This window comes from Mya arenaria, chromosome 11 (genome assembly GCF_026914265.1).
Source record: "Mya arenaria isolate MELC-2E11 chromosome 11, ASM2691426v1".
NCBI classification, from domain to species: domain Eukaryota; kingdom Metazoa; phylum Mollusca; class Bivalvia; order Myida; family Myidae; genus Mya; species Mya arenaria.
In genome coordinates, this window is record NC_069132.1 from 31888093 (window position 1) to 31911598 (window position 23506).

The window sequence follows — 23506 nt, forward strand, 5'->3', positions numbered from 1 at the left end:
GGGTCACATATGATCAAAAATTAGGTCACTAGGTCAAATTCATAGAAACTATTACAAATGTTACTCTATATACAAAACTTCCATTTTAAATAATTCCAAACAAACTCAAACTTATATCCAACATTCATAACGGTCCATTTCTTTGCAGCCATAATATTACATGTTAATTTAGGAATATTCCACCTACTTTTCATATCCAATCCATGAACTTTGCCTAATCAGGCAGGGGATATCAATTCAACAAATTTTCTTGTTTTAATAGATTTACCTAAAAATTTAAAAATCCTAAAAAAGTTCAAATTTATTTGACAGAAATAATCATAAGGTGATGGTTTATAAAATTTGCTAAAATGAAACAACTTGGTAGACCTGATTCTCAGTTTTACACTAAAGGGACTAAAAATCTGATCGTTAACTTTTGACCCCTTTTCTTATTTTGCAATAAGTTTCAAAAGTGTCCTTTAAGATGGCAGACTGTTCTTTCACAAATTGTTTACAGAAGAATTTTGAAAATCTTCTCTAATAAATTGCAAGTTAAAAACTTTAACTCATGTGAGCAATCTAGGATCTCGTGTTTATAGGTTGTAGGTTTCACATATTCTCTAAAACAACCAAAAAGTGTTTGGAACCATCTGGATAACAATAAAAATGCCATTGTGAAAAAACCCTTATATTACAAATAAATATACTCCCAAAGTTAAATTTGCTTAATATAAAGATTGCACAAGTTCTACATGATGCTCTATTTATTTTTATTTTTTCAGTGTAAGGCTGCCTGCGCAATTGTACTAATATATGAGTTGTTACAGACACCAGTACTTGACTATGAATCCATGTTTTTCAGATACCTTTGCCAGTAAAGTTGCTGCCGTAAACGACAAGTACGCAGATTCATCTATAGGAAATGTGACGGGTAGCAACGCTGTGAACGTTTTCCTCGGTATAGGAATTGCGTGGACAATCGCGGCTGTGTACCATGCCGCAATAGGCGAAAAGTTTGAAGTTGATCCAGGCACGCTAGCTTTTTCAGTGACTTTGTTCTGTATAGAAGGTGTTGTTGCCATGGCAATTCTCATGTTTAGAAGAAAAAAAAGCATTGGTGGAGAATTAGGTGGTCCGAAAAATTCGAAAATTGCTACATCAGTAATTTTTCTGTTTTTCTGGATCTTCTACATTTTAATGTCTGCCATGGTTGCATACTGTTATGTGCCAGGGTTTTAATCTAAGATAAAAGTAGGATGCATTATAGGCATGAAAACATTGAAGACAGATTAGGCGCATATTCAGACAGCAAAAACTGTGTGAACAAAATGGAAAAGCCATGATTGAAGTGGTGTCTTTACAGAAAACATTTCTGACAAGACTGACAACGCTTGAATTTGGATCCCTGTTGGTCCAGAGTGAAAGATGAGAGTGTAAACCATTTTGAATCTCCTTTCTGGTGTATGGTGAAGAGTATTCGACAGGGGAGATAATGGTTGCCAAAAGGTTGCAAAATTTTTTGCAAAAGTTTGAATCCAAACCTGCATGTAAATTCCTATTATTCCAGAATTGTTACAAATAACATGCATTACATTTGGTTGTCCTTCATGCAAGTACAAACGATTCGAATTATAGTTATAGCCTACGGCATTCCTGTATGCTTGGGAGACTGACTGTTTTGTATAGTTGTCGGAGAATTTTCTTTGTACTCGTGCACTTTACCAGTTACATTTCTTCTTGCAGTTGTTTTTACTATTATTGTTATTATTAACTCGTTAAAACCTTAAAATTTTATGCATATTTCATTGTTAAGTAGGAAGAGTAGCTGAGGTTGTCACTAAGGCTGGTGGTACTTGTACAGTATAGGGGTGGAATATTTATTACTAGAGTTTAAAGTTGAATCTTTTTGTTATATTTTACTTCAGTTAGTAAGTTTATGCATAGTTGTGATAAATACTTTGCCTGCCAGCTTTTCTTTAAAGCCATTTTTACTGCTTCTTGTGTCACGTACACAATTATAAATATCGGGGATTTTTTTCTCTCTTTTTGTATTAGTTTACTGATTCTATTATTTAAACCTTATCATATGAAATAAAGTTTCTTAGAATATCTGTGTGAATGAAGGGAAAATATTCAGACTGCGATCTAGATTGACATAAAAAGTGAAGATACCAGTTTGTTTCAAACATTTAATTATAATGTGGATATCCAGTAGTTGGATATTGCCTGGCTGTACGTTTAAATATTTTGTTTCAAGCAATTTGTTTATTTGGTCTTTCTAAAAAAAATCTATAAGCTTTAAAACAAAACATTGCATGATATCAATTTTTTTTTTTTTTAAGATTTTCTTTTTAATTTAAAACTTCATTGAAATGTATTCATCATTTACTTTCTAAAAGTTTATCTAACCAGAACTTTACAAATGTCAATTTGGTACCATTAAATAGATTCTGTAGCAATTAAAGCGGCTCATTTAATTCTGCTCTTAACTTCAAATGATTTATTTTCATTTAACTGCCAAAAAATTTTGTTTTAGCACAAATTACCTGTATTTCATTGAGACACTTTCATATCTAGTTTTAACCAGATTAGTAAACAGAGGTGATTACACAATGAAATGTTGTATATTTATTTTTGTTTATATTTTCACGTCAATTTCGCAGTGCATCATTGTATCATGGTCATTGTCAATATTTGTTTCATCCATGCTTTCCATAAAAAATGCGAAAATTACAAAGAAAAAAATCAAGACTGAAAGAGAATTTTGAACACCAATAAAACTACCTCAGCCAACTGTAGAGATATTATATTAAAAGCATTTTAATGATCATATAAAATAATTAATGTTACTGACTCTGCTTTTTATAAAGCTTTTAATGGTCAATTCTTGGTTTTAGTTTAGGTCAATGTAGACTTGAAAAATTGAAAATTTCTGGACGATAATACATTAAGTATACTTTTTTTTTCAGAGAATAAAAATATCTGTGTGCATAGTTACTCATTTTAGAATTGCATGTTTTGTGTTTAAGAATTTGTACATAGTTTGAACATCCTAATTTATTTTTCAATATATTGCATTGATTTTGTTATTGTTCTCTGTTCTGTTATGAAAAACTGTTTATCATATAAAATCTGTTTAATTCAGTGAAAAATCTGGACCCAATTTCTCGAAATATCTTACAAGTGTAACTGGATCATATTACCTTTAGCCTTAATACTTAACTTTTACTTGATATTATGAACCAAAAATAGTTTATCATGATGATTAGTCATGGAAATTAGTCTTTTGGATGAACAAGCCTGAATTCTTATAATACTGCTTGGCATAACTTTTTTGAACAAGCCCTGCTGTATTAAACCCAGAATTTGAGCAAGCCCAGAAAGCATTTAACCAGTGCAGAGCTTGCGGGCTTGTGCTTATTTCGACCAATAGATTATCCTTAAATTGATTTCCTTAAAAATCTCAAAACTCTTGAAAAGGAGAAAAATACACAATTTATACCAAACAAAAACATAAATGTGAGCTTAGCTTCATCTTAAGATTGATCGAGAAATTGGGGAAATAGAAATCAGAAACATGTGTATATTATAGATATAAATTATATCATTTTTCTATGTTCTTGTTAGCTCATAACCAACTGGTTGTATTGATAGTATGAATACAGCTGAATGTTAACTGGTCGCATGAATTCAAGAATGAACAAGATGGATGTTCAGTATTAAGACTGTGATATAGAATAGAAATCCATTCAGATCAAACGTATGGAAGCCATTATGTTAGGAAGTTAGGAACTGAGTTCAACTGTTCAGAAAAGTGATACTGAGAATGTATACGCTAAACTGAGATTTAATTGATAATTTATTAATGTTTTTTTCAGTGTGTTTAAGAAAGTTTAACTTCCAATTAAGAACAAAGTATTGTCATTTTTTGTAGTACAGTCCAGTTTGGAGGGGGTGTTACAGACCTTAAAGATAAAGGATTGTTGATTTTTGAGAGGTATGAATAATTTGTTTTACGATATTTAAAGGTGATATTGAGATTTGCATGTGGCTGGAGGTGGGAAATATGTATGGTAAAGGTTTGAAGATTAAGTTGGTGAGGTTTGTCTTAGTTATATTTAAGTAATCATGAGGCACATGAGAGTTACTGAATGTCTAAACTAGGTTACTTGTAGCTGTGTTAATTGGTTTTTGATTTGATATGGGGAAATACTTTTCGACTATTAGTCCTCAAGATATTGTATTTCTAGTTAGGGATAAAACACATTAGCCAACCCACATGCTATATATGTATGTAGGTAATACACTGGCTGCACCCGCACATGCAATATTTTTTGTTAGTGGTATAGCACATAGGCCAAATAGCCACATGCTATATTAATTTGTATGGGGTAATACATTGGCTACTATCCACCTGCTATATTTATGTGTATGGGGGTTATACACTAGCTACTATCAACATTCTATATGTATGGGGATAATACACTGGCTACTATCCACATGCTATATTTATGTGTATGGGGGTTATACACTAGCTACTATCAACATTCTATATTTATTTGTATGGGGTTAATACACAGGCCACTATCAACATGCTATATTTGCGTGTATGGGGTAATACACTCAGGCTTCTATCAACATGCTGTATTTATGTGTATGGGGGTTCTACACTGGCTACTATTAATATGCTATATTTATGTGTATGGGGTAATACACTGGCTACTATCAACACACTGGCTACTATCCAGATTCAATATTTATGTGTATTGGGGTTATACACTGACTACTATCAACATTCACTATTTATGTGTATTGGGGTTATACATTGGCTACTATTAATATGCTATATTTATGTGTATGGGGTAATACACTGGCTACTATCAACACACTGGCTACTATCCAGATTCAATATTTATGTGTATTGGGGTTATACACTGGCTACTATCAACATGCTACATTTATGTATATGGGGGTAATACACTGGCTACATGTTGCAAGGCCAAACCCCAACATGTTGTAATTCTATGCACATAACACACACTCACCAGCACCCCATTAGATGTTTTGATTCCTACACGCTATTGTAGTTACTATTTCTGTTGAACCATTTGCATAACATACTAAGCAGTACCTCTTAATCATTTAACAAATCACATTTTTCAAGGTTGCATTGATATTGTCATGGATATTTGTTCATTGGTAAATGCATTGTAATATTCGAACAAAAAGCATGAAAGCTCTTTATGTCAGTCTTCAATTTTTAGTATTATAGTTCAGTTTGAGAAATATAAGACATAGCTGGTCAATGCTAGTTAGATGTTTGTGTGTGTTTAATATGATAGAAAGTGAAATGGCATTTAAAAGAGATTGTTCTTTGCTTAAGTCGTGTTCGATTTATTTTGAAATAAGAGGAAAAAATGGCTTAAAAGGTAAATGCTGGTAGAGTTATCAAAGCAAGTGGCATGAAATGAGTTGGGAGTAACAATTTTGGCGAAAATATGGAATTGTTTCCAAGACAACAGAGTTTCACCTTAGTTGCACACTCTCCTTTAGTTTTGCACCTAAGTCACTAGCATTTGTTATAATGTTACTAGAAAAAGTGCCTTGGTTTTAATACATTTGTCTTATATGGTGAGTTCACTGTCCATAGTACCAAAATAAGTCAAGTTGTTCAGGAAATGAAATAAAATTATGCTGATTTAATGTTTTATTGCCATATATTTGAATATTAGTTGTTTTCTTGTTTTATCCACTCTCTTAGATGATTTGTGATATTTTTCCTGCGTGTTGTTTTTGTTTAACACAGAAACTATTTGCCAAAGCAGTGTTGTTTTGTTGTCACAAAGAGACCAAGCTATATCCCAGAACAAAAACAATATACAGAGGGAGCCATTTCAAATTTTAGTCGTAAATTTAAATTATCTTAACCCATAGTTTTATTATTTAGCTAGATATTTGTGTAATCTTAACTAGAGCCAGTTTCACAGATAAACACTATGTTGAGGAAATGAAAAAAAGTCAATAGTCAATCATTTTTGACGTTTATACAGATTAAGATTATTGGAGTTACGACAAAAATCTTTAATTGAAATGGCCCCCAGGGCGCATGAGTATGAATGTTCTCAGGTCTGAATTTTGACCCAAGACTCGGAAGTATATTTTAATGGATTATTTTGTAAATGTCCTCGATGGTGAACCTTGTTTTATAAATCACCACTCACAAGACTTAGTATCTCTGTAATTTATACAGATTTAAAAATACAGTCAAAACTCGCTATGTCAAACTCTGTTATCTCACTGTTCTGGATATGTCAAACTTTCTTTCGTAAAGGGTTGGGTTAAGTTATACACTTAATATATTTCGGTTATAATGAATGTACATTATTTGGAAGTATTTCCAGAGGTCCCAACGATTTGACATAGCAAGTTTTGATTGTAGAAACATCAATGCAACATAAAATGATATGTTACGTTTTAAGAAGATTTAAAAATCATCTCAAGTTGAGAGTCTGATGTGAGACTGTTGATAAAGATTGTCCCTGTTAAGCTTTAAAAGTGTTTAGATTAGTTACCATAGCAAAACTGTTTTATATTTTCATTCTTGTAGGGTTGACTCCAAGTACCAAGCATTCTTCATTCATGTTTTGATGTACCCTGTACCATTTTCTCCATATACCAACGTCAGCTGTGTATAAACTCATAAAAACATCCTCATTGGCATTTTTCAATAGCTGTATGTGGACTTGTATTAACTATTAATATAAATCCACGAAGTTAAAGAAAGTGTTTACGCAGTTTTCATGTATTCTTACTTGCTCAGTTTTGGTGGAGGGTGGATGGATTTGTGTGAGTGATATTGTTGGCTCCAGTTTGTCCTATAAACATGTGTGCCAGTTGATTGTTAATCTTGTATAACAATATGATGAGTATGAACCTTCTCAACAAGAGTGTTAAAGACTGAACCATGGTTTTGTATTGTTTAATTTTGTCCCTTGAAATAAATTTTGATAAAAGTAAAGAAGTTGTTTGTTTATATATTGTTTAATGGCGTGCAACTTTGTTTAGAATACAACCTACATTTACAGTCAATGAAATTGCAGAAACTGAATCATTAAGTACTAGGCTTAATCATCAACAATTTCAGCTTTCACCGTTGTTTAAAGGTCCGCCACTGCCACTCATCCAATACACAATCCCTGCGTCAGATTTTGCGTTGACAATGTGTCAGCCAATGAGGTTGTATTTTAAGACGGTTAGATGACCTTAATTAAAATGATTAAGAAGGGCTTGTTTGGAATAGCCACTCCGCATATTCTTATGCATTAAGTTTCATCTAACTGTTACATAGTGAACAGTATGTTCAAAATAAGTTAATTATGAAGGAGCGTACCATTTCAATGAAAACAGTTATATAATGCACAGTTATTATTCATATGACAAACTTATATACCTGTACTGTTATGAAAATAGATTCCCTGTTATAAACGGTTTCCATTTGAAATTTGATCCAAATGTGAATATAACAGAATCAAATCAGGTTTTACATTTACATGTACAATTTTCCACTATACATAATAATTATTAATGTATTCTCACTAATGCATTTACACATTGTACATTATATATATACCAAAACTGTTCAAACAAATACATTATGTACATGTGAAATTGTACATTTAAATTTAAAACCTCATTTGGTTCCGTTATATTTGATTATTTGTATAACTCCCTTCATTTCAATTTTTAGATATGGGATATCGCTCAGATACTGGCGCCATAAGTGAAACCAGTCCGGTCCCTAGGGACTCCTGAAACATTTATTCCAAGAATGTCTGTGTATGTTTAATGAATATTTAAATCCTAATTCAGAAAATGGATGCTCTGCGAAAAGATTACTTGCTTACATGATGGCGTATCACAATAAAGACTGAATTTAGAGGTATATTAAATGTTAAGCTAGCCCACAATCCAAGTGAGAATAGTGAGTCAAGTGGAGAGAAACTTCCACAGTGTTCTCTTCTATTTTTTTGGAAACAAAACGGCACACACATGGGCAAGAAACACACAAACATAGGCAAGAAACACACAAACATAGGCAAGAAAAACACAAACATAGGCAAGAAAAACACAAACATAGACAAGACGACACAAGCACAGGTAAGAAACACGCAAGATAACACAAACAGACAAGAAACATCACAAACACAAGCAAGATACACAAAACAACAAAAATACATGCGAGAACACACACAAAGTACCACAAACACAGGCAAAAATCACACAAAATAACTCAAAACATGGCAAGAAAGACAAATAACATCACAAAAACTCGTGCAAGAACAACTAAAAAAAACCTAAACAGGCTAGAAAACACACAAACGCCGACAAGAAACATACAATATAACACAAACAGGAAAAAACACAAAACCACTCAAATAGGTCAAAAACACACAAGATAACCCAAACAGGCAAGAAAATAATACAAACATTGGCAATAAACACGAAATGAAACAAACTCAGGCAAGAAACACACAAAATAAAACAAACAGGCAAGAAACACACAAAATGATACAAACACAGGCAAGAAACACACACAATGATACAAACACAGGAAAGAAACACACAAAATGATACAAACACATGCAAGAAACACACAATGTATTACAGACAAGACTTGCACAAAATAACACAAACACAGACAAGAAACAAACAATATATAACAGACAAGACTTACACAAAATAACACAAACACAGGCAAGAAACACACAAAATAACACAAACACAGACAAGAAACAAACAATATATAACAGACAAGACTTACACAAAATAACACAAACACAGGCAAGAAACACACAAAATAACACAAACACAGGCAAGAAACACACAAAATAATACAAACACAGGCAAGAAACACACAAAATGATACAAACACATGCAAGAAACACACAATGTATTACAGACAAGACTCACACAAAATAACACAAACATAGGCAAGAAACACACAAAATAACACAAACACAGGCAAGAAACACACAAACAAGAAAAACACACAGAATAAACACATGCATGTATGCATCTAAAGGCTTGACTGCAAACTGGAAAAGTAGGACTAGATAAAAAGCTCCGGGTTCAGAGAAGGCTTGTGGCCTAAAGACAAAGAAATACATTCATCCAAAATTACATAAACTATTTTTCTGCTCAATAAAGATTGTACCCATTGCTGTGGGTAATGACAATGAAGAGCCTTGCAGGTACCAAGGACGATTGCTTATAACTTAAATATTACTATAAACGGGTTAACGTTTCCACAAGGTCAATGTCAGAACCACCGAAACTGTAACCAGATGATTAGTAAGTTGTTCAACAAGTGCTTGAACCAATTGGGGTGTTTTTTTATGTCTCCCCGATTCAAGGGGAGACATATTGTTTTTGCCCTGTCCATCAAAAGGTCAAAGGTCAAGGTTATCTTCCGGTAAAAAATGATATGTTGGCGGTGACCTTAAGCTTAAAAATGGTTTCTGCTCAATAACTAAAGAACGTTTGTACCCACTTTATACTTGGTATGCTAGTTGGTCATGACTAGTAGATGAACCCTATTGATTTTGAGATCAGTAGGTCAAAGGTCAAGCTCGCCATGACCTTGAGGTGAAGAAACGGTTACTGCTCAGTATCTAAAGAACGCTTGCACCCAGGAACTTCATTTTGGGTATGCAAGTTGGTCATGACTAGTAGATGACCCCTATTGAATTTGTGATAAGTCCATCAGTCAGTCAGTCAGTACGTCACACTTCGTTTCTGCTCAATAAATAAAGAACACTTGCACCCAGGAACTTAATACTTGGTATGCTAGTTGGTCATAACTAGTAGATGTCCCCTATCGATTTTGAGATCAGTAGGTCAAAGGTCAAGATCGCAGCGGATGTTCACTATTTAATGCAGGTGTATAAACCAAACTTCACTGTTGGTTCGTCTCCAGTCCAAAATTACAAATTTCATGTCCATCATTTATTTTTTCTCAGCTACGACCACATAATAGGGGAGACCAGCGCTTTTTCAAAAAAGCAATCTCTAATTTAGCTTGATTTTTCAATGAAAAATTACGGGTTATAGAAAGGCGAGAACCGGGAGGACGGATGTTGTTAACAATTCTGTTTTAAAGTTTTTATAATTCTGCGTTAAAGTTGTTTTTCTTTTTCATAAATTCAATAGTTTGTATCCAATTGTTATGAAACTTGGTCAGAATACATGTCTGCATGTTTTCTTGAAGGATTATGAATACATGTATTGGTCACATCAGATCAAAAACTAGGTCACTAGTTCAAATCTTAGAAGAAAAAATCCTGTCATAAATTTAAACATTCTTAATAGAATATTCATAAAATTGTCAAAAACTAAAGTCACTTGCTTTTCTAAAGACAGTTAAACAAAAACCCAATGCAGAATTCCATTTTTTATCCTATCTTCATAATTTTTATCATAATATATGAATGTGAAGACAAAAAAATACCTTATGTTCTGCTCCAATCTATACAAAAAGTGGTAGTAATCAGCAATTTTAATTACTGCCCACTAACCATACATCCTATTGAAAAAACGCCAAAATGTCAAAATGAAAATCCGGCTATAATGAGGTGTACCACATTGCCTCTTGTTTTTATTGTCTTTGCAACCATCATATTAGAACAGTTACCAGTAATACCATAAAATAGCATCATGTGGATACATTACAATGCTATACCCTTATACACACATTTCTTATTTCACAGGAAGCTTTACGATATGGTACAACACAGTAACTGCACCTGCTACCCTCGTTACTCATATAATTTCAATGACTCGGCTAGTGGCTGTAGTTACAATAACTTATCTCATTGCCTTCCTGTCTAATTTGCACTTTTAGTTGATAAAGATAAATATCAACAACACATCAGCCTCTCTGCCAGGCCGGAACATAACATCCTTCAACAGCAATGTTTACAAGAATTGGCTAAACAAATGTACTTTCAAATACATTTCTTGGAACCTTGCCTCATGTCTCTTGTCTTGGACTTGCTGGGGTATTTTCCCCAGATGGATAACAACAACATTGAAGCTTTTATGGAAGGCCAAAACAAAACATCCTTGACAGCAATAAATTTTCTCTGTTTTCAAGGAAATGCTTTTTTTTGGACTGATGAACCCAAGCCAAGACTGTAAAGGAGAAACTCCTCCAGGAAATAATTGCAATAAAATTAAATGATATTAAATTGAGTTGTCAAAAGGGATATTGAATTCCCAGAAAACTTATCGTCTGTATATCAAGATATCTTGCTAGGCTGATTTCAAATGAAACTTCATTTGGGGGTTGTATTTTATCTGATCAGGCATTTTATAAATCATACACTTCCCAATATTCCTGTTGTCTTGATAGGAGCGGAAATGCTTAGAACGGGGGGGGGGGGGGGATAGGAAAGGGGGAAGATGATAGAGGAGTGTTAAGGGAAGAGAAGGGAGGATAGAACAGGGGGAGAAGGGAGGTTAGAACAGAGGGAGAAGGGAGAATAGAACAGAAGGGGAAGGGAGGAAAGAACTGGGGGAGATGGGAGGATGGAACAGGGGGATAAGGGAGGATTGAAAAGGGGGAGAAGGGTGGATGGACCGGGAGAGAAGGGAGGATGGAGTAGGGGGAGAAGGGAGGATAGAACAGGTGGAGAAGGGAGTGAAAACAGGGGGAGAAGGGAGGATAGAACAGGCGGAGAAGGGAGGAAATAACAGGTGGAAAAGGCAGGATGGAACAGGGGGAGAAGGGAGGATAGAACAGGGTGAGAAGGGAGGGAATAACAGGGGGAGAAGGGAGGATGGAATAGAGGGAGAAGGAAGGATAGAACAGGTGGAGAAGGGAGTGAAAACAGGGGGAGAAGGGAGGATGGAACAGGCGAAGAAGGGAGGATAGAACAGGGTGAGAAGGGAGGGAATAACAGGGGGAGAAGGGAGGATGGAACAGAGGGAGAAGGAAGGATAGAACAGGTGGAGAAGGGAGTGAAAACAGGGGTAGAAGGGAGGTTGGAACAGGGGGAGAAGGGAGGATAGAACAGGGGGAGAAGGGCGGAAATAACAGGTGGAGAAGGGAGGATGGAACAGGGGGAGAAGGGAGGATGGAATAGGGGAAGAAGGGAGGGAATAACAGGGGGAGAAGGGAGGATGGTACAGGGGGAGAAGGGAGGATAAAACAGGTGAGAAGGGAGGAAATCATAGGGGGGGAAGGGAGGGTGAAACTGGGGAGAAGGGGGGATGGAACAGGGGGAAGACCAAAGAGGAGGGGTAAGAGAAGAGAAGGGAGGATAGAACAGGGGGAAGACCGAACAGGAGGGAGAATAGAACAGGGGGAAGGGAGGATATAACAGGGGAGAAGGGAGGATATAACAGGGGAGAAGGGAGGAAATCATAGGGGGGAGAAGGGAGGGTGAAACTGGGGAGAAGGGGGGATGGAACAGGGGGAAGACCAAAGAGGAGGGGTAAGAGAAGAGAAGGGAGGATAGAACAGGGGGAAGACCAAACAGGAGGGAGAATAGAACAGGGGGAAGGGAGGATAGAACAGGGGAGAAGGGAGGATAGAACAAGGGGAGAAGGATGGATAGAACAGGGGGAAGACCAAAGAGGAGGGGTAAGGGAAGCAAAGGGAGGATAGAACAGGGGGAGAAGGCAAGGAAGGATGGAACAGGGTGAGAAGGGAGGATAGAACACTGGTGGAGAAGGTAAGAGAGGATAGAATAGGCAGAGAAGGGAAGGGAGGATAGAACAGGGGGGGAAGGGAGGATAGAACACAGGTGGTGAAGGGAAGAGAGGATAGATCAGGGTAGAAGGGAAGGGAGGATAGAACAGGGTAGAAGGGAGGATAGAACACAGGTGGTGAAGGGAAGAGAGGATAGAACAGGGGAAAGGGAAGGTAGGATAGAACAGGAGGAAAGGGAGGATAAGACACTGATGGAGAAGGGAAGAGAGGATAGAACAGGGGAGAAGGGAAGGACGGAAGGGAGGATAAAACAGGGGCTAAAGGAAGATAGAACAGAAGGGAGAAGGGAGGATAGAATACTGGGGGAGAAGGGAGGATATAATACTGGGGAAGGAGGGAAGGGAGGAGATAACAGAGGAGAAGGGAAGGGAGGATAGAAAAGGTGTAGAAGGAGGATAGAACAGGGGGAGAAGGGAGGATAGAATACTGGGGGAGAAGGGAGGAAAGAACACTTGGAAAGAATGGAAGGGAGGATAGAACAGGGGGAGAAGGCCCAATAGAACAGGGGAGAAGGCACAATAGAACACTTGGGGAGAAGGGAAGGGAGGATAAAACGGGCGGGGAGGATAGAACACTGGGGGAGATGGGAAGCAGGGATATAACAGGGGAGAATGGGAGGGAAGGGATGAAAGAACAGGGGAAGGAGGATAGAACAGTGGGGGGAGAAGGAAAGAGGGGATAGAACACTGGGGGAGAAGAGAAAATAGAATAGAACAGGGGAGAAGGGAATGAAGGGTAGAACAGGGGGAGAAGGGAGGATATAACAGGGGGAAATATAGGTTTTAACAGGGAAAGAAGGGAAGGGAGGATAGAATACGAAGAGAAGGGTGGATAAAGCATTGGGAAGGCGATTGGGCAGGGGCAAGGGAGGATAAAGGAGGAGGAGGATGGAGGATCGAACAGGTGGATAAGGGAATGGAGGATAGAACAGGGGGAATGGAGGTAAGAACATGAGAGATGGGAGAAGAGAACACTGGGGGAGAAGACATGATGACTCTGAGTTTTCTTCATTCTATTTATATTATAAATAAACTTAATAAATAATCTATAAATAAATGAAATTATTAAAATAATAACGCTTCACTGTTGCGCACTTGACTTTTACAAGAAAGGGTGCGAAAAGGCCATGCATGAAAAAAAGGTTTCTTCTACAAAATAATTAAATAAAATAGAAATCTCTTAAAACGGTAAAACTAAACACTATTTTTTCTTCACTCTGTGACTTCAAAATAGACACTATTATAGACCGCAAAACAAAACTAGAACATAATACGAAAATTGCCACTGGTAACAGACACAAAAAAGAGAATTGCCATTGAATCGCATGGTAAGATTTAATAGTGTCTTAATTATTACCAAGGAGCTCCACTGTGCCCAGTCATTACCATGTTAAGTGGTGACAGAAACGTTGGTTAGAGGAGGAATGAACACTGGTTTGTGGTAGTAAAGAACACCAGAGGAAACAAATTTATTTAAAATTAATTGAGAAATTGAAATGTTTTGGGTTTTTTCAAAAGGATAGGTGCATGGTGACCTCCTATTAGAATTGTTTCCATTTATTTTGGTTTTCTCCACAATGTCGCCGTTTCCTCCATCATTCGGAAAAAAACAAGCCATTTTGTGTTGAAAATATGATCTGCCATTTTAAAAATAAAATGGCGAAGAACACGACGATAGCTAGATGCAAGACAGCTTCTGTCCGTAGGAAATCGCAAACTTGATGTGTATTTCGAAACTGTTGGCAATGACGAACGTGTACGACAGTGTCATTGAGGGTGCCTTTTAATAAAAAGGGAATTGTAATGCTGTATGGTGTGGTAGCCGGCCTATCAGATGTTACTGGGTAACGCTTGTTGCAAAGTGGTTTTAAATTATGTTGTTTTTGTAGCAATATTCCAACAATAAAATGGCGATATTTAGTATCCTGCTCAATAGACTGAAAGCATTGTGAACACTTTCAATAAATATTACATCAATATATTTTATTTAATATCATCATCATCATCATCAATCACTCATAAATTTGAGCTTTTTATTGCTGACGTCCCTCGCGTGCTTTCATACGCAATCAAAAGTAAAAGAGCAATGGGCCTTTTTCGAAGCTGATCATACCAGATCTTTAAATTCAATCCATTTTTAACCTGTATGTCTATTTGATTACGCCTTTATTGATTCCCCTTTTCCTGGGACCCGTAATCTTACTCCCAGCCTTTTCTATGAACAACCTGAAATGACATTTTCCTGTTATCAAAAGTTCACATAAAATACGCAAATACATAGAACAATTTCAAAATAAATTTCCTTTCTGAACTACATTACATGAACTTCATTATACATGTATATTGCTTTTTTAGGAATCTCTAAGTAGTTCTAAGAAGTCATTATAAGCTCTAAGTAGTTCTAAGAAGTCATTATAAGCTCTAAGTAGTTCTAAGAAGTCATTATAAGCTCTAAGAAGTTCTAAGAAGTCAGTATAAGCTCTAAGTAGTTCTAAGTAGTCATTATAAGCTCTAAGTAGTTCTAAGAAGTCATTATAAGCTCTAAGTAGTTCTAAGTAGTCATTATAAGCTCTACGTAGTTCTAAGAAGTCATTATAAGCTCTAAGAAGTTCTAAGAAGTCATTATAAGCTCTAAGTAGTTCTAAGAAGTCATTATAAGCTCTAAGTAGTTCTTAGAAGTCATTATAAGCTCTAAGCAGTTCTAAGTAACTCTGAGTAGCTATTATAAATATACATATATAGTGGCTGAAGTTTCAGTTAGGAATTTATATATTAAGCGCTCTAATTAAAACTAGAAATTCATTGTACATGTATTCCATTTTCCTGGAAATGGGTGCAGGATTCAGTGAACCACTTCCTAAGTGAACCATGATTAATATTTTAAATTAGATTTTATGGAAATAAAGCGCCCAGTGCAAGCTTAGTGCGAATAGGCGAACATTAAATTTCCATAAAGACCTCCAAATGAATGATAACCTGTGTAACGGTTGAACTCTTTTTTGCTTACTGACAATTTTGCCCTAACTGCTGAACGCGTAAGACACTGGAGCAATATATAACGCCCTGTAAACATTCGAGAACATACATTTTGCATACATTTTCCATAGCAAAACAAGCGATAGCCACTTCCGGGATAGCGGAAGCTCTGTTTTGTTGCCCAAAGTAAGTATGACCAACTTGTATTTCTCTTTCTAAAAAAGAAAAAAAGAGAGATATTTTCAAAAATCGGGGATTGTAGGGCCGTGTTAGGATGATGAAGATTACCGGAAACACAAATTCATATTTTGAATTTAATATGAATTGTTTCGGCTAGATCTTTTTCCAGGCGAACAACGTTGCAATTGTTCCAACGAAATTATCATTTCGACTAAATTTTATTCTTTGATTTGTTTTAGATAATAATTATTTCTTGCGTATAAATCGAATTCCACTCTTTAGTGACTGCTGTACACTTTTTGAATGGTAAAACTTCTATTTATACAACGCATGCGGTATGGGTCCATTGGGAGCGAAAGAGCTTGTTGCGGGGTGAAAGAGTTTGTTGCGCGACAAAAAGAGCTTGTTGCGGGGCGATAGACCATGTTGCGCGGCGAAAGAGCTTGTGGCGGAGCGAAAGTGCTTGTTGCAGAGCGAAATCATAACTTTTAAAAACGCTACTGATTATCGTTTTCACAGTCAGTCATGTATATCTGTTACAGTTCTAAATATATGTCTTTTTCAACTAAGTGTGCGTGTCATGTTAAACAATTTTAAGGAGAAGAGAGAGCGTTTCCAATAAAAGAAATCCATCACATCAGAATGTATTTACCTTTGTCAGAGATCTTTTACATACCTCGTACATGTCCTAAAAATCCATTGGTCGTTCCTAGTATATAAGTTACATTGCGACCAGTAAACGGAAGGACTAGTACACGGCAATTCGGTTTCGTCAGTTTTCAACTGTGTATCGTGAGGCAAAATGTTGGACACATAAATACCCAAATTCCGTGTATCTTTGCCTCAATTGGACCATTTTACCGTTATCAGAACTTTTATATCCATATAATTGTATGCAAGTAAATGTAATGTGATCATCGTTTTAAGAGATAATGCACTTCAATAAATCTTGAATTCAATTTGTTGCCCTGTGCAATAAAATAGAAACGCAACTACTGTTTTTAAAGTATAAATAATAATGTTAATGTTCTTTTATAAAGTTTGTGTGTTTGGCATGGACAACATGATTTAAATAGTCTGCCGTTTACTGATCTTGTCTTTGGCTTAAAAACGGTATTGTAAATGCTATACATACAATGTATTTGTATACTATACATACATGACATCGATGGATATCCCCGATACACTACTACGTATGTGTATCATTATGAAGTGTAACGGAAAACGTACTGTTGCCGACGATGATACATATATGTTGCACCGATGGATACCTTCTGATATTGAATCTAATGTTTTGGTTCATTACTTTATGATGATTACTTTTCAGTGACCATAGTGGTTTGGAGTTTATCATCAAAATACTTGAAGGACCGTCCAGCCGAGCGCTCAGGGAAAACCTTCTAAGGAGCGTCTCCTGTTGCTGCACACTATCATGTTCACACATTTTCACTATTTAAATTTCATAAAACTTAAAATAAATAAAGCAACATATTTTCAGACAGAGGCTTTTAATATACTTTCTTTTTGCAGCTGCGTTGAGTTTTCCTAGACACATCACAAAGATTTAGTATTAAGTAACCGTTTAGCGCATTTTTTACAAAGTAATATTTAAACAGTACACAAACAATAGTTAAACAAAAATAAACGTATTAAAATAAAAAGAAATCACTATCAAAAGATCTGTCATACAACTATGGTTTGCGAAAAATGTAATGGTAGAAGTTTTCTTTATCTTTTTCTTGCTGATTACATCTGTATTGGTTAAATGGTAGTTCACCTCAATGGCCGTCAACGAGTATTTTGACGATATGTTTTTACTATGGCAGACTCGTAGATAAGAAATGTCATAATAATAAAAAAAGTATTCCTGATCGCTCATTATTGTAGCCAGTTAAATGATCTGTCAAACAAATCGACAAATATATGCCCAACAAAAAATATATGTTTACTGAGTTTTACTCTTATAAGCATTAGTCAGGGTTCGACTAGTCTAAAATAATAGACATCCCGACCAAACAACATACACTAGTTGATAGATGGTCCATTCAAGATATATCCGAGGCTAGCTAGCCAGAATGGTCATGTTGTTTGTGCTGAATTGGTTGATGTTAGCTGAAATAATGTCATCAAAGGAATCAAAAGCACAATATATCTGTGAAAATATTACACTTTTCCGAAAATCCATATGTTCAATATTTAGTACCAACCTTAACACACATTTGCTGATTGGTTTGCATATTTAGATTGAGGCATTTGTTCGCATTTATGCCAAATAAGTAATGTTATATTAATCAATGTAAAACATGATGATCATGTTTATTTCTTCATCTAAATGCTCACTTTGTTAATGTTGACGAAGTTATCATATAATCTAGTAAATCAATAAGAAAAATACAAGTATGCATAAGAACGTTTCTTTTTCAAAGTCAATATGTTGGGGTCCAAATACTTACGACAACAGTCCATTTTTCTGGTTCATTTTCATTGCGCTAAACAGACAACAGCATAATGTTGAACAATTTATTAATAAACAATTTGTTTAGCTTGTTTCAATATAATTTTTCTTGATTCTACTGGTACGTGTCAGAAGGATTTGCCATATCATAAAGATCCGTCAACGTACAATTATTTGGGCTAATATCTAGACATATAGGTAATTGTATCACACTTAATTTTATCAGTACATGTATATTATTGCAAAATGTTTGAATTCACTATTAAATTTATGCTAAGCACATAGAGATGCTTTCTTAAATTTGAGAATAAGTAGAAATGCTACTGTTGGTCTAAGTATGACTTTGTATATTATTTTATTCTTTTAACACCTTTTGGAATGGTATAACAATGTATGTGCTTTATACTTTGGTCTAGTTCAGTTTTGGACAGGTCTTACCATCTAGTATGTTTTCAATGTCACTGGACCACTGGTCCAGCTCTCAAAAAAGTAAATGTCAGACCCTGTAAGTAAATATGATAGTTTGATCCAGTTCATCATGTAGCTGCTAATTGTATAATCAACTGATGTGAGTGTCACGGGGGGATTTCAGTGCTTTCCGAGTTCCTCTCAAGAACTTTGGATATGTTTTGCAAATGATAAACAATGGTTCATTTCCACCGTCTTCATGTCAATTATGAATTGAGTATAAAGCAGTGAATAAAAACAGCAGTGAAAAAAATACAGCGTTGTTTGTTTGTGAAAAATCAATTAATTCTTTATTATCTTAAAAGGTCAAAAGAAGTTGGGCAAAGTGATAACACCAGATCCGTGGAAGTCCGGAGCCAGGAACACAACAGGTTAAGTATAGAAATGAAAAACAATTATTGTGCCCTCCAAACATTACAAAATCAAGGTTTTTCTAAAATTCTCTTTGATTTGAATTACGTATTGAATAATTTTCAGTGAAATTTTGTAGAAATGTGTTCTATGGGATATGCAACTGACATTGTTCTTTTTATGCCCCCAAAGGTGGGCATATTAAAATTGCACTGTCCATCAGTCTGTCTGTGCGTCCAACCCGATTTCTCATGTATGGGCTGCAACCTCTTCTGTAGAATGTGAAAACCTTTATTCTACAGTTTGTAAAACCATGGGTCTACAGTATGTGAAAACTTTCGTAATACAGAATGTAAAAAAGAATGGTTTCTGTTGTAAGTGAAAACCTTGGGTCTACACTCTCAAGTATGTGAACACCTTGGTTATACAAACTGTGAAAACCTTGATTCTTTAGTATGTGAAACACCTAATCCTTTAGAGTCCTAGTAGAATAAGCAATCTAATTGCTGACTTGGGCTAAGCTGCTTTAAAGATTTTTAAAAAGTGATACTAGAAAGTGCTATTCCGCTTTCAAATTAATTATTTCAATATCAATTATTAAACCATGATCAAGATACATAATTGGTTTAAAATATGATAGGTCACTGTGCCTGGCACTGTGTGTTGTACTCACTGCATGTATTTGCTTGTTACATGCTGGAACATTGTCTGTGCTTTCTCTTTCAGAGGGTGGTGGCAGGAGTGTGAATGAAAACAAGGCTTTGACGGCCAAGAAATGCAGGTGAATAGTGTATTGCACATATGTCATGTATATAATAAGTAATTACATCTTGCCTTGTGTCTGGACACTGCCTACTGAATACATGAACACATGCAGCTCTATAAATTTCAAGTTAGATATGCATCATATGCGTTCTCAGAAAAATATACTTGATGCAATATCACTTTTTTTGTCCTTGACTTCAATTTCAGTCTATTTATGGAGACTTTACTTTGGTCTCACTCACTCTCATTTACGCAAGAATAGTTCATTGTAGACATTATAGTTGTAAAACAATATATATATTTAATATATAACATCGCCGATCATGAAATTATAATCAGTAACATCAGTAACATATCGCTTATGAATTTCCATTATCAAGGGTCAGTAGTGTTAGTTGAGGGGTTATGGACATTTTGTTCTTGTATATCAATTACAAACATAGTATGCAAAGGTCATGCATTTTTTTCAGATGAACAAAATCTTACATACTTACAAAAAAATCTATTAAATTGATAATTTATTTGGATTTTCAAAAGCACTATTTTGGGCTATTTAACTGATTCTTATAATATAGATACTATTATTATAGTAAATGTTGCAAATTCTGTGTTCCAGGTTTACCCCATACAGTGCCTTTGAGAAGTGCAAGATTTGCAGATCCATCGTTCACCAGAAAGGGTCACACTACTGTCAAGGTAAGAAGGGTCTAGGGAGTGGAGTTCATAGTGCATTTTTGTGAACAGTAGGGTTTTAGAATACTAGCAATTTCTCCAACCTCTTATAACTGCTAGTTCAAGATGCTTGCTATGGTGCTACCATAGTGTGCTCTCTAATATGAGGTCACTCACTAAACAATTACAACAATTCTGACAACAAATGATAATTTGTTCCACATTTCAAAACACCGATGAATCTGGTTGTCAAGTGTTTATTAAAATGCATTTACAGTATCATATAAAATATATCAATATTCTACAGACGTAAGTCAATATGTATCACAATATATCGACTTATCAAGAATTTGCACATCCCTTGTAAGAATAACCTTAAATACCTTGGAGTTTGTATGATGTTGTTTTAAAATGCCCTTTCTGCTGTAGGCTGTGCTTATAAGAAGGGAATCTGTGCAATGTGTGGGAAGAAGATAATCAGCACGGCCAACTACAGACAATCATCAACATGAGAGGCCATTCATATGAAAGATCAACATAATGAAAGATGAGTCAGGGTGTGGCTGTGCCTCTTTTAAAGAGGGAAAGGGTGAACTAGACATGCTGTTGTGTTTAAGTTTGATTAAAATTGTATGAACTGCAACACGCAGATATTGGTTTTATAATATACCCAAAGCTGGAAATAATAGAATGGCAACGCCCATTGTGTAGCATGTTTTAAATGTCTATGATACTTACAAGATAGTTTACTCTTCTTTTTCATGAATAGCATGTATTATTTGATGGCAAAAATATATATTGTAAAATTTTACTGAACTACATACATGTATTACACTTGTTCTTGGCAAGGCTGGTCTTGCCTGGGGTGTATTTATTAATTTTATATGAATCCTTTCCATTTTTTCATAAACCTCAGAATTAAGTGATTGTGTAGTGCATTTACCGGGGGGGGGCATAATTATTTTCTCCAGATGGAACAACAGGTTAACTCTCTGTCTTGGTCTTATTGGTTTGTGGTTAGGTCTATTGAAGATTATGCGTCTCATTTTTTTTAGTCAGACAAAACATGTGGTTTCTATGACAACTGAAATAGAGTGAATATCTTTTCATCCATCTGAACAAAATTGGATCATGTGATATCTGAAAAAGTATGCAATCTAGGTACTTGTATATGAGACTATTTCTATTGCTAGCAATTCTATGTGACTTGTTCATAGCAAAGCTGTTGTCTCTGGTGTCCAATGGTTTTTCTTTATATTAATCCTTTAAAATTCTCTGGAAACATCTGTTTTATTGTGTATTATGTGAAAAAGTATTTTTAATCTCTCAAGTGAATCGACTCTAAAACTAGCAAGTAATGATAGACACCATGCTTTTAATATTAGACAAATTTATATGTTTTCTATATATATTGTTATAATAATTTTGTTTGTAAATATATTGTACAGTGATGATACAAAATAAAGGAAACACTGCATATTGAACATTCTTATTAATTACATTGGTAACTATAACTATGTCAGAATTGGTAACGATAACTTTGTTTCTTCCAATGTTTTTATGTCCCAAAATGAGAGCATATTATAATAGCGCCATCAATTCCGTCCTACCGGTTTTCTGTGTCAGAGTTGAAACTTCTCATGCAGGGAGGGATTTTAATATTATTTGGCACATGAGTTCAGTACATAAAGATGTTGTGTAATGTGCAAAACCCACAACCCTTCCTCAAAGATCAAGGTCACACAGGTTAATCATTATGAAATGCTGCTTATATGAATCTTCAGTATAGTTGATGTCCAGGCTTTAACTTGTCATGCACACAGGGATTTCAAAATAAATTGGCACATGTGTCTGGTACATAAAGAAGTTCAAGGTCACACTTGAGTTTAATTGTTATGGAACACTGCAGAAATGCACATAGTATAGTTTGTTGTCCGAGGCTGCAACTTGGTTATGCAGAGAGGGATTTTAAAATTACTTGCCACATGAGTTAAGTACATAAAGCCGCTGTGTGGCATGCAAGACCCATGACCCTACCTTAAAGTTCAAGGTCACACGTAGGGTTTTATCATTATGGAATGCTGCATGCATAAACAGTACAGTTGGTCATGTCCTAGCTGAACATTTGACATACACAGTAAGATTTTAAAATGAAATGTCCCATACATAAAGGTGATGTCTCTTGTGTAAGACCAACGACCCTACCTAAAAGGTCATGGTTACACTTGGGGAGTTTAATTATTATGTGTAACTTTGTCATGCACAAAGAAGTGTCTGGTGTAAAACTCCATTCCTCTTACAGCATCACTCCTCCACACTTGACATCAACCATCATGGGGGCCAGCATATGTTTAAATTGTATGATAGCTCTTTCTGAATGTAGACATATTAGTAATTGCATGCTCCATTGAAATGGCTAGCACTTCAGCACCATTTGTCACTTACTGTGACAGCTCTTGTTTTTAGCTATTGTGATCGCCCTGTGTCTGTCGTCGTCGTCCGTCGTCAACAATTTGACTGTTAACACTCTAGAGGTCACAATTTGGGCACTATCTTAATGAAACTTGGTCAGAATGTTACCCTCAAAATCTTGGATGAGTTCGATATTGGGTCATCTGGGGTTAAAAACTAGGTCACCAGGTCAAATTAAAGGAAAAGCGTGTTAACACTATAGAGATCACATTTATGACTGTATCTTAAGGAAACTTGGTCAGAATGTTAATATTAATACTCTCTAGGTCAAGTTCGATTCTGGGTCATGGCGGTCAAAAACTAGGTCACCAGGTCAAATTGAAGGAAAATCTTGTTAACACTCTAGAGGTCTCATTTATGACTGTATCTTCATGAAAGTTGGCCAGAATGTTTATATTAATAATCTTTAAGTCA

At 35.5% G+C, this 23506-nt stretch overlaps 3 protein-coding genes across 7 annotated transcripts in view; all 3 read left to right on the forward strand.

The window, feature by feature from the left end:
* LOC128209796 (sodium/calcium exchanger 3-like) overlaps nucleotides 1–7003 on the forward strand; it is a 73149-nt gene extending 66146 nt beyond the window's left edge. For all 4 annotated transcript variants that reach the window (XM_052914007.1, XM_052914006.1, XM_052914008.1 and 1 more), the window contains one exon: nucleotides 845–7003. In XM_052914007.1, coding sequence (XP_052769967.1) covers nucleotides 845–1221 — 377 coding nt within the window. In that variant the 3' untranslated portion in view covers nucleotides 1222–7003. The remainder of the gene's footprint in view (nucleotides 1–844) is intronic.
* Nucleotides 7004–12591: 5588 nt separating this feature from the next.
* On the forward strand, nucleotides 12592–13131 carry LOC128208474 (cilia- and flagella-associated protein 251-like). The gene is made up of 2 exons (XM_052912039.1): nucleotides 12592–12683; nucleotides 12798–13131. Exons 1-2 carry the CDS (start codon nucleotides 12592–12594, stop codon nucleotides 13129–13131), a joined length of 426 nt encoding a protein of 141 aa, XP_052767999.1.
* Nucleotides 13132–17499: 4368 nt separating this feature from the next.
* On the forward strand, nucleotides 17500–22104 carry LOC128207362 (cysteine-rich PDZ-binding protein-like). 2 transcript variants are annotated; one of them, XM_052910240.1, is made up of 5 exons: nucleotides 17500–17618; nucleotides 19138–19203; nucleotides 19910–19964; nucleotides 20565–20644; nucleotides 21050–22104. In XM_052910240.1, exons 1-5 carry the CDS (start codon nucleotides 17603–17605, stop codon nucleotides 21130–21132), a joined length of 300 nt encoding a protein of 99 aa, XP_052766200.1. In that variant the 5' UTR covers nucleotides 17500–17602; the 3' UTR covers nucleotides 21133–22104. The 2 variants fall into 2 exon arrangements, with proteins under 2 accessions (XP_052766200.1, XP_052766198.1); XM_052910238.1 differs by having other exon boundaries at nucleotides 17522–17624.
* Nucleotides 22105–23506: the final 1402 nt, after the last annotated feature.